The following is a 12097-nucleotide window of genomic DNA, read 5'->3' as shown; positions in this document are numbered from 1 at the left end:
CCTGCAAGGGGAAGAAGGAGAAAAAAAAATAACCCAAATGAGAGGCAGCGAGGTTAGAGCGGTGACTTCTCCTCCTGTGGAAGGTAAGCTCTGTGCCTCACAACCACGTGCACACACACACACACACACACACACATGGAGGGACAGGTGGGAACAGGAGGCAGAGCTGGAGAAAGACAGGAGCAGGCACCTCCAGAAGCTGGTGGAGAGAGAGAGAAAGAGAGAGTGATGGAGTGCAGGTTAAAGAAATTTCCGACAGATGGTCCCTACATCTTGCCTTCTGAGGCTCCTGTTTTGTCTTTTGGGAAGGATAACTGTTGTTTTGCTTGCATGACTCATTTCTTAGCCTTTGGCCTCTCCCTCCACCCCTGTCTTGTCCGTCTCATATGAAGCCCTCTTGAGAAGGGCTACACAGCATAGCACCTGGCACAACGGTTGCACCAGTTTCAAAACAGTGGGGATTTCTGCCCCAGTCCCAAAACATTGGCTGGATCCACTGGCTCTCGCTTCTGGATCCACTGCTTTTGGAAGGAGAACTGAATTTTTTGCAGTGCTCTATGAAGACGTGTGCATCAGGCTAGAGATATAAGGAAGCAGAGGAGCAGCAAGGACCCACACAGCAAAGAACCCTGGGAGTCAGGTTAGGGAAGGGGATTTGCCAGAAGGTTCTTATAAGGGAGCAGAGCAAAGGTGTAACTCAGATCCTTCCCACCACGTATGTGTGGTGGCAGAAAATATATGAGAACCATGAGATTAGTAGCTGTACATAGGAAGCTGCCTTAGATTGAGTCAGTACATCCAGCTCAGCCTTGTCTACACTGACCGGCAGTGGCTCTCCAGGGTCTCAGATCAGGGTCTTTCCCAACCCTACATAGAGATGTCACGTAGGAAGGAACCTGGGAACTTCTGCATGCAAAGTGTATGCTCCACTACTGAGCTATGGCCCTACTTCCTTAGCTTGACCAGCTGTGGTGGGATCCATGGAAGATTTCTAGCCCATGTCTACTTGCAGTGAATCTAAATTTGAGAATATCTCTGTGGAATAGGATTAATTGGAGCAAGGGCTTACCAGGGCTCTGTCTCTGCACCTTCTCCCAGTGCCAGGGTGTGTGTCCTGGCACATGGGAAACAACAATAAAGACAGCTCTGGCTTCTTGTCCTCAAGAAGAGGCCCCTCCCAGCCTGAGGGATGTGGCATGTCCTTGCATGGATCTTCTGCTCAGTTGTGCAGAAGGAGCCAGGGAGGGTGATCTGCCTCAGGTTGGAGGCTGCACACTGACAATGTGCTCTGAATAGGTCATGATACGACTCTGATCAGCAAGAACCTGACTGAACCATCTCTTGCCTGATTTTAGAGAGCTTCCAATGGCTCTTCAGCACTTGGTTCTCGGGACATTCAATGACAACAATGGCCTTTGAAGTCAAGTGGTTCTGTGGCAAATATATTAGAGACATCAAAGGTTTCTTCCAGGCAACATGCCTGCACTCAGCCCCTTTTCTTCTCATTAACTGTCCTCACCCTCCTTTCGCTGGGGAACGAGAGGCCTTCCCACTGGCCTCTTGAGACAAATACAGAGGGGAGATGAAAAGCCTGGCATAAAAGGCTGCTGTGTTTCATCAAGGAGCTCAAGGCTCATTCTAGAGAATGGAAGAAAGAAGCAAAGAGTGGCAAGGAAGAGGGAAAGGGGAGCTGTGAAAGGAAGAGACAAAGCTCAGTAGTGCATCTCGGCTTGTCTCTTTCCCCTCATATGGCACTTGCCTTGCTGAGTGTGGGATCAGAAGCATCAAAGAGGCCCCTCTTGGGCCTGGTCTACACATGCAACAGAATGAGGTGGTGGAATGTATTGTGCCACTTCAGACTGCAAGGGTGTGTGTGTGTGTGTGTGTGTGTGTGTGTGTGTGTGTGTGTGTGATAACCAGCGTGGTGTACATAGGAACATAGGAAGCTGCCATATACTGAGTCAGACCATTGGTCCATCTAGCTCAGCATTGTCTTCACAGACTGGCAGTGGCTTCTCCAAGGTTGCAGGCAGGAATCTCTCTCAGCCCTATCTTGGAGAAGCCAGAGAGGGAACTTGTAACCTTCTGCTCTTCCCAGAGCGGCTCCATCCCCAAGGGGAAAATCTTACAGTGCTCACACTTCTAGTCTCCCTTTCATATGCAACCAAGGCAGACCCTGCTTAGCTAAGGGGACAAGTCATGCTTGCTACCACAAGACCAGCTCTTGTAGGTGTAGTGGTTAGAGTGCTGGACTAGGACCGGGGAGAACCAAGTTCAAATCCCCATTCAGCCATGATACTAGCTGGGTGACTCTGGGCCAGTCACTTCTCTCTCAGCCTAATCTACTTCACAGGGTTGTTGTGAGGAGAAACCTAAGTATGTAGTACACCGCTCTGGGCTACTTGGAGGAAGAGCGGGATATAAATGTAAAATAAATAATAATAATAATTTTTGAACGCAAATGGATAAACTGGAGTAGCTTCAGAGGAGGACTACAAAGATGGTAGAGCTCGTCTCACAATCAGTGAGAAGAGCTTGAGGGCTGTTTGTGGGGAAGGAGGGTTCAACGTACCTCCCTGCAGATGATTGGTTTCCAGACCCTGGGCGGGCAGATCACCCGCCCAGATGTGCAACGACTTGCCTGCGGCTCGGCTGGCAGCTCTTGCGGGTCAGAGTGCGTGATACATTACTGGGATTCCCGCTTCCCACCAGGGCCAGACTGAGGGCACTGAGAGGGTGGTGGAATGTATGTGGGGAGGGGCCAGGTTTTGAGCAGAATGGGTAATTAAGGGTGGGAGTTGGGGCGCAGGGGTGGGGTGGGGTGGGGTGCACCAAGTGGGGCGGGGCGGGTGGGGCACACCGGGAATATGCCCTGTTGCCCTAAGGGCAGTCTGAGCCTACTTCTCATGACCAATCAGAAGGAGAGGAAGTGGGGCTCTCCAGACAGGAAGAGGGGGAAAGGGGAGCCGGGCAGCTGGCGCGGGGACAGCCCACCGAGCGCAGCAGGGTGCACCAGGTGAGGGTGTGCCAGGAAAATGCCCTGCTGCTCCGTGAGCCAGTCCGAGCTTGCCCCCCACCCGAGTGTGCCAGCCGTGGCTGACACACGATCAGGAAAACGAGGGTCGGGGAGTGCTCGCTCCCTTAACCTTGCTTAACAGGGAAACTTCACTTTGTTTAACTGGGGTTTGCTGCCATGTAGCCATCGGGATCGGGCGCAATCCCAGTGGTTAACATGAGCATCCAAAACTGCCTTAGCCCAGTTTTGCATGCTTGTGTGAATAGCCTCGGTGAATGGCCTGGGAACTAAGACCTGTGAGGAATAGCTGGAGGAGCTGGGTGTGCTTAACCTGCAGAAGAGAAGACTAAGAGCAGATACAACTGCCATCTTCAAATATCTGAAGGGCTGTCACATAGAAGAAGGAGCAGACTTGTTTTCTGGTGCTGCTGAGGGCAGGATTGGATCCAATGGGCTAAAATTACAAGGAAGCAGATTCGGGCTAGACCAGGTCTGCTCAACTTCGGCCCTCCTGCAGCTGTTGGCCTACAACTCCCATAATCCAAGGCTATTGCCCACTGTGGCTGGGGATTATGGGAGTTGTAGTCCAAAAACAGCTGGGTGTGTGTGTGTGTGTGTGTGTGAAGTTGAGCAGGCCTGGTCTAGACATTAGGGGGAATTTCCTAGCTGCAAGAGCTGTTTGACAGTGGAGCAGTCTGCCTTGTGCAGTGATGGGCTCTAGAGGTTTTCGAAATGGAGGCTGGGCTGCCGTCTGTCAGGGATGCTGTAATACTTCCTGCACTGAGTGGGGGGGACAGGCACTAGAAGACCTCCAAGATCTCATACAACTCTAAAACATTATAATTCTATGAAATACTCCTGCAAATAATAATCCCACCCCCCCACTAAAAAAACCAACAACCTCTAGCATATCAGGGAGAAAAGCACTACCCTAGAATGCTCCCTGTTGTGTTAGCTTTCTACTGCAGGGAGATTTTTCCATATAGAAGAACTCAAAGATGTCATCTTCCATATGCAGTCTGAAATGCTACCATCCATTCTACCACCTCAGGACTATCACCACATTCTGAAGTGTGTGTAGACCACACCTGGATGTTGGCATTGGGGCTGTGCGTGAGAACAATTTTGCTGTTGCAGTGGGAGAGGGCAGGATCTCAGGCTTTCCATAAGCCTGACCACAACAGGGTCTGTGTCAGCTTGTGAGGGAAGAAAGACCTCAGAGCTACTGTATTGCTTGATGGTGGTCTTGACCCACCTGTGAGTATTATCATCCATGGCCTCTACCCACCAGCAGAATGTGCCCAACCTGCCTAGTCTGAGGCACACCAGGGTGATAACAGTCAGTGTCATACACTTACCATAAAAGAACATGACTTTGGCGCTCCACCTCTGAATAGCTGGCTTAGCTACAGGAAGGCAGTGCCACTCATAGACCCAGGCTAGTGATAGGCCCATGCATTCAGGAATCCATCTTGTACTTCTGAAGCAAACCCACCAATGTTCATACTCGCACCCACATACACACTCAGAGGTGCACACATACACGGCACAGAAATATGAACACACAAGCACCATTTGCGCATTATGTACACATATATATGCACAATCACACACAAATGCACACACACAAAAATGCACACAGATGTACACAAACGCCACCAATCCTTCTGTTTGAGTATCACCATCCAAGTGGGCTTTTTTTGCACCCAGCAGGAGGAGATATAGGGCAGGGAATGCTAGATGCCCATACTTTGTGGGGGAGGGGGAGGGGACACACCCTAACCAGATTGTCATAGTTCCACAGGACCCTAATTTCAGAACATCCCAGCCTCACCACTGAGGTCCATGGAACAACCATCCAAATTCCACAGTGTCTTTTACTTTAGAAAATGCAACTGCAAAGGAAGATGGCAGGGGGAACTGAAGGTAATAATCGTACTGGAAGGCAAAACACCACCAGCCAGGTTGTGAAACAGATACTTGATCATGCTCTCAGAAAGCATGAGTCTTTAATCATTCCTGAATATGAGGTTAAATATCAGTTTCCTCATGCATTTAAATAAATTCACTCCCATATAGCAAAACTGATATTTAACCTTATATTCAGGAATTGTAATTATGGGAGCATAGCATTAGAATGTCACTTCATGGTGATACATTCCTATGCTGCAAAATGATCATCTAAATCCACCTGAAGATATTACTCAATGAGAAAGAGAGAGAGAAAGTGAATTAAGACCCATCCCACTCTTTATAGCTGTATTGATGGGTCAAGAGAATAATCCTTTGTTACCTTAAATGATCTGGCTACCGCTCACCTTGGCACAGTAGCTTTATGTGTGACTGCAAGACCTAAATACTGTTATTAGCCCCTTCTCCCCTGCTTCTGTAAACAAGGAATAAAAGAAAGGGGAAATGGGCAAGTAAGTCTTCTTTATTATATAGTAGTATCTATCCCATTTCTTTCCCATAGTTTCTGTCTCAAGGGGTTATTAGGATGGGGAGGAGACAGAGAGATTCAAATAAACAGAAGCTGGAATCAGTCAAGGGGGACTTAGAGGCTCCTGTACTTTATGTTGGGCAGCAAGGAGAAAGAGACCCAAAAGTGTTCCTACAGAAGGGCAGTTATCTCAAAGTTGTAAAGGTACAATCCTTCCAGAACCAACTAAGGACATGGGCCATAGAACTGGACAATTGGTGGGGACAAAGAAATCAGTTTGGCCATCAGCTTTCTCCTACAAAGATTTCAGGCAATGGAAAGGGGTTCAGGTTCAAAAATCTTGTGCTTGTGCGTCTCACAATCTTTTTTGCACAATTATTATTATACAATGTCAATTTTGGCTTGTTGCATTCTGTTCCAGATGGGCTCCAACTGGTAAAGGGTTAATAAAAGCATAATTATGGAACGGTTAAAGAGAGAGAGAGAGAGAGAGAGAGAAAGAGAGAGAGAGAGAGAGAGAAACTGAGCCAAAGGGGCTTGAATCATAGTCACATGAACACATTTGCCTTTTATAGCTTGTCCCACTGTGAGATATTCCAGATCACTCCATTACTGCATAATTTGTTTCCAAGTCATTTCTTTGTGTGAACATATATTACTGCAAAGGAACGTGGACCACAGTGACTTGGAACCATTTCAGAGCAAGTGGTGTGTGTGTGTGTGTGTGTGTGTGTGTGTGTGTGTGTGAACATAAACAGCTTAAAAGAAGGTAGTGGCCCCATTCGCATGTAATGCCAAACCGGGGTTGAATGGGGCAGAGGTTGGAATTTGTGTCCATCTGAATGTTTGAAACTGTGGTTTTGAGGCAAAAGTGACCTGCAGTTTCGTTCATCAAACTCCAATTTGAGCCTTTGGTTTGTAGTGAGTTTTGCTGCTCCAACCTGAGGTTTGAAGGTGGCAGCATTATGTCCAAACACAGATGCTGCTATAACTGGCTGTTTCGTGCTGTTTCTGGAATTAAAATCATAGAGAGGGTGGCCCAGACCAACCCAGGAATATACCTGCACCATGACTGCCATGCTTCTCGCTGCCCGCTTCTCTGAGCATTTGCCCCACCTCCTGTCTTTGCTCTCGTCAAGTTGTTGCCTGGTAACAGGGACACCATGTTGTCCTATACCAAGCTTCTAAGCCTGTCAAAGGGAAAAGTCACATTGGGGGATGCCCACATTCCACTTTGTCCAGAGCCGCCCAGAGAACAAATTGTTATGGGGCAGCTAATAAATATATTATTATTTTGTCTCTTGTATTCCCCTCTGGCAATCAGGAGAGAATGTGACAGGATGGCAAGATAGGCACTATATGTTTTGTTCTCCAGAACTGGATCGATAAAGAAGTATGTTCACAAGCACATGCAGTTGTGGTGGCCCCATTAACCAGGTTATCCGATCAGATAGCTGCAAAGATAAAGCATGTTAGGGCAGCAATACCCAGGTTGGGGTTTAACAAGCAGCCCCATCAAGGAATTCTTGATTTGCTCTGCTCTATTTTTGGTACCATAAAGTTGGGGGAGGGGGCCCTTGGGTAAAAGCATGCAGTCTCTGGCATTACTCACGAAAAGAACCATTCAGCAGGAGCAGTACTGCCTCCAGTCAATGGAGAGATTCTTCCTGTGTGATAACGACGAAGGCTGCTCCTGAATGGACTGCTCTCTCATGAGAGTGTTAGCCCATTGAGAACTGCATGCAGGCTGGACAGCAGCTGCTGTCCAGCCAGGTTGCTCAACACAAGCAAGCCACGGGTACAGGTACCCCAGCAACAACTTTCCCTGTCCTGGTGACTGCTGTGTTGAAGCAGTCCGAGCAATCCCTCTGCCAGTCCGGTCATCCATTAGCAAATATCTATGTTTGTTTTTGTCCGATACAGCCACCCTGCTTTCCAGGGATCGCTGATAATCAGGACTTCCCTCTCCCGCGATTCCCTGCAGCGGCTGATCTGCATATGCTGCAACACCGGTCCAAACTCAGCAAATTTGAATAAAGATTTATCCCTGGTCCCAGTATTTCCCTAGTCTGCCCACCCAGTACTGCCTGGACACATGGAGCAGCCACTACTCCTTGGGAGTATGAAAGAGTTGCCTACGGACAAAGAGGCAAGAGTGTGCTTGGGTGTTCCTGGACTGCTTTGCCGGTGTCTGTCATTGCAAGAGCATCTTTGTTCACAGTGGACCAGACCTCAGGATCCTTTGCCCTCCCTCATATACATATTTCCTCCTAGGAAGTCATAATGATTCTTTCCTGGAGTAACATAAAAATAGAGCCCCTCTGCCCCGCTGCAGTTATTGTGCTTGTGCAGGACTGTTTTGCTGAATGGCTTTTATGAGGGCAGTGGTGCAACTGTTGTCAGGAGAAGGGCTTAAATGCTATTTAAAGAGATTTAAATGCTCTTTCCCTGCCGAGTGCGGGTGGTCCATTCCAAAAAGGTATGATCGTGCTCAGCAGGCACACCCCCATGAAGATAGGGGTGTGTCCGTACTGGTCCGGAGGCCATTCTGAAGGCCTCCGAACTGCCGGACCGGTTTGGACCTGGCCGGTTCAGGTCCGGGGGCCTTCCTTTAAGGGCGGGAGGGCTTGCTTACCCCTCCCACCTCTTTGCCCCCTCCAGCGCCCGTATTCCACAGTGTAATTGGGGCGCTGGAAACCAGCCGCCCCCGCCGCCCCCCCACGAGCGGATTAGGGCTAAAAGTTAAGTACTGCTGCAGTCCCGCCCCCCCCTCCCTCCCACCCACCCCCCTGAGTGCTCACCACATTGTTTTCTTAAAAAGAGAGGAGCTCGCGAACAGAGCTCCTCTCTCGGCAAAGTCCTGGCCCAACTGGGGCCTTGGGCGCGCGCAATAGGATGCCGGATGGAACTTCCGGCGATTGGAGGCCCGGTCTACCCACCTGGCAGTACTTAACTTTTAGCCCTAATCTGCTCGCGGGGGGGGGGGGGGGCGCGGGGGCGGCTGGTTTCCAGCGCCCCAATTACCCTGTGGAATACGGGCGCTGGAGGGGGCAAAGAGGTGGGAGGGGTAAGCAAGCCCTCCCCGCCCTAAAAGAAAGGCCCCCCTTCGGTGCTGGTCCGGACTGCTCTGGACCGCGCACATCACTACATGAAGATCGTGGCCAATGGCTTCCACCCTGCAGACATTATGATGTGACATTCTGGCGATGTGAGTGCTATGGAGCTTGCTGGGATGCGGCCTCAGCAGGACAGGAAGAGGGAGTGACTCCCCTGCCCTGAAACTGGAGGTTGCCAGGCAACGGTTGGATGAGATTCTGTGATGCGGTTCATGGTTACAAAAATTAACCTCGGGTTCGTCTACCCGCAGTTTGGCATTACATGCGAATGCGACCAATGTGTACATGTATTTTCCCTGAAGCAGAACAAGCTGATTGCTGCAATCTGAAGATGTGGTGGCATGGTTCTGATGCTCAGGAATCTCTTTACCACACAGCAGCTCTGATTGCCTGCAACCTTCTCTGCTCCTCTCTTTCTCTTCTATAAGGGACCAAGAGGCTTTTTTCAACTCTAGAACCACAGCTAGACTGGATATTGTCCTAGAGAAAGAAAATACCCACTGCCTATCCTTCCACACAAGGGATTTATCATTTGCCCAGAGGCAGGAGAAAGACTGCACTCTTGTTCTGTTTGGTATATATGTCAAGTGTGAATTGTTATACACAAACCAGCGGGCCAGTTTGGGAGTGATTTCTACAGACAGTCTGTACCTGTCAATGTTGCACATGTTGGAAAGGGGAAAGGATCTGAAATTTTCTGAACTTGGGGATGTGCTCAGGATAGAGTGTCAGTGGAGGAGAGCAAGAATCTGTGTCGCAGCAAAGAGGATGTCGCAGGATGGCTGGGAGATATATAACATGGATGGAATTTTTAAAAGTATTTCATTTGAGGCCTTGAGATTTCTTGGTATGTAGAGATGTGTTTGGAGGTGTCAGGCATTGGATACCTAGTGGTATAAAGCACATAGCATTCTTCAGGTGGGATGAAGTGCTAGGGAATCAGGATAATAAAGGAAACTGTACCAGTGTGCTGGATGTTGTAATAAGAAGCACGTGAAGGGGTCTGGAAGGAATGCCTGGGAGGGAAATATCATGGTGTGTGCAGAAGAGTCAGGAATGATTGCACAAATTGTAACAGTATCAGGTGCTTGCATGTTCACACAAGTATGGGTATGGGTGTGTTTAGGGATGATGAGAGTAATAAGGAAAGTACTTGGTGGACAAACAGTGGAAAGGACTGGGAAGTGTGTTTGGTGCCACTGAGGTGTGGGTATATGTGGATGTTGAGATTTTGCTAGCCTGAAGGTACAGTAGCCAAAACTTCTCGGAGGAGTATCTTGGTGCAATGATAGTGATCTAAGGCAGTACCTCCAACCTATTCCTTCCAGACATCCCTCCTGGGACTTACTTAATGGCTTTCTTTTCACTGCGACCTCGACTGGAATCTGGAGTCCCCACCGTCTCCAAGGAGTTTTTATAACGTTTACCCTGAAATGAAAAGAAAAGAGAAAGTGAAGCTAAGGGTTTCCCTTTGAGGACTTGCCTGCGAAAAAGGAGTGGCAAGAGACCCAGGCAGCCCTTGTTCCCTTTTTGCTCTTGTGCTGCTGCCTGTGATTAGCCCGAGGCATATAAGGCCCAGCTTCTTCCAGTGGACTATCTGCAAGTAGAATATCTGCATGAGGAAATTTGGGGGTGACCTTCATAGGGGTGTTTGGTGAGAAGAAAAATATGCTCCCCCCATGTACACACATGCTAATTACAGTGGAATAATATTGCTGCTACAGCCAAGGCTGGGAAAATATGACTTTCCCCCCTTAGCACTGTAATTCCACATGCCTTTCTTCTTTGTAGATAAATCCTGCTAAGCAGCTAAGGCAGCATTTACCAAGTCAAAAGCAAGAGCAACAAAATGATCAAACCAACAGAGAACACCCATCTCTAATGAGGGCAGGAGATGCAGTAATGTCTACTAGAAATGCAAAATGTGCAGGATCTCAGTGATGAACAGGTTCCAAAGCACAATAGATGCGAGGAAGGCTCCTGTGTGGTGATCATCAAGTGAGAGACACTTGGACACATCAAAAGAATGCCCCAGGCTGGCTCAGCACTAGATTTTCTACAGGCAGAGTTCATGAAGTGTGAATTTGACACAGGGAGAAAAAGTTACTGGACTGTGTGAGTATAGTTGGTTTTGTTCTGGGTTCAGAGCAAATCTAGCCAGCTACCCTCCCACCATTTGATTCTCAACTTTTCAGTATTCATTAAAGCCACATGTCATGAAATTGGCTCTGAAATCTAAATCCCTCCTTTAGATTTAATCTTGGAAAAGTTCTGAAACAAGTAGAAGTACCAGAAGCACCTCTTGTGGTGCATGCAGAATGAAGATCTGCACGGTTTTGCATTAGCCACTGAATCTAACTTCTCTTTGCTCCCCATTTTCTTTCCATATTACTTTCTCCTTCTTTCTTCTTCCTGTCATGCTGAAGCAGAAATGCCCTACTGAATTAAGGAAGGGAATAGTGATGGCATTGGCTAGGGTTGGGCTGTGTAATTCTCTTCAAATGTTTAAGCTGGTTTCTTTTCTCTTCTAGTGTATATCCTTGTCATAAAGTAAAGTTGTGCTGTTGAGTCGGTGTTGACTCCTGGCGCCCACAGAGCCCTGTGGTTGTCTTTGGTAGAATACAGGAGAGGTTTATCATTTCCTCCTCCCACGCTGTATGAGATGATGCCTTTCAGCATCTTCCTATGTCACTGCTGCCCGACATGGGAGTTTCCCATAGTCTGGGGAACATACCAGCGGGGATTCAAACCAGCAACCTTTTGCTCCCTAGGCAAGTTACTTCCCCGCTGAGCCATTAGGTGGTCATAGTTTAGATAAAAATTATGGGCAGCATGCAGACTCTTCAATTTCATGACTAAGTCCCATTGAAATGAATTCAATCTCATCAATTTCAATAGTGCTTAGTTATGACTAACTAGCGCAATGAAATTTGAATAGGCTTTTTTATTTAAAGAAAAAGGTGACCCAACATATCCATGAATGCCAACCATTGTAGATTTTTTTTAACATTGTCAAATAATGTGCATGGAGCAAAGATCTGACAACTCTAACTACATTCCTTTGGAATTTGCCATGAATGAAAATATGGTTTCTAAATTGTACATTGAAGCATCAGGGCCATAATGGCAACAGCTGTGCCTCTGAGGTTAGGCAATGTAAAGTCATATTGAGGGATCAAAGTTAGAAGGAGGCTGGCTTTCGATGGAGATGACTAATAATGGTTCACAATGAAGTCAACGGGAACACTATTGAGTGCTTTTGCCTTCTGAAAATCAGGCCACAGCAATTTAATTATCTGCCCCCTAGAAGGAACATATTAACTGTAGTTTTTAGTATTGCAACTTCCTCCAAACGCCATAGGGAATTTCTAGCCACACATTTTTCTTCGACATAGGATTCTTGTAAAGTGATACTTATTAGTTAAGCTAAGGGATATAATCAAAGTTTTTAAAAAAATATTATGAGCAAGAGCTTAGTGCTGGACTCTTTGGAAGTGACACATAACATTATTTATAAAGATCTTA

The 12097-nt window shown here is 47.6% G+C and overlaps 1 protein-coding gene across 7 annotated transcripts in view; it reads right to left on the bottom strand.

Moving 5' to 3' along the window:
• The window catches only part of SYT7 (synaptotagmin 7), a 347105-nt gene that overhangs the window by 96857 nt on the left and 238151 nt on the right, over positions 1-12097 (bottom strand). For all 7 annotated transcript variants that reach the window (XM_053283961.1, XM_053283963.1, XM_053283959.1 and 4 more), the window contains one exon: positions 9921-10000. In XM_053283961.1, the coding sequence (XP_053139936.1) occupies positions 9921-10000 (80 nt within the window). The remainder of the gene's footprint in view (positions 1-9920; positions 10001-12097) is intronic.

This window comes from Hemicordylus capensis, chromosome 1 (genome assembly GCF_027244095.1).
Source record: "Hemicordylus capensis ecotype Gifberg chromosome 1, rHemCap1.1.pri, whole genome shotgun sequence".
Classification (NCBI taxonomy): Eukaryota; Metazoa; Chordata; class Lepidosauria; order Squamata; family Cordylidae; genus Hemicordylus; species Hemicordylus capensis.
The sequence above is the reverse complement of the archived record's forward strand: the minus strand, read 5'-3'. Positions and strand labels throughout refer to the sequence as shown.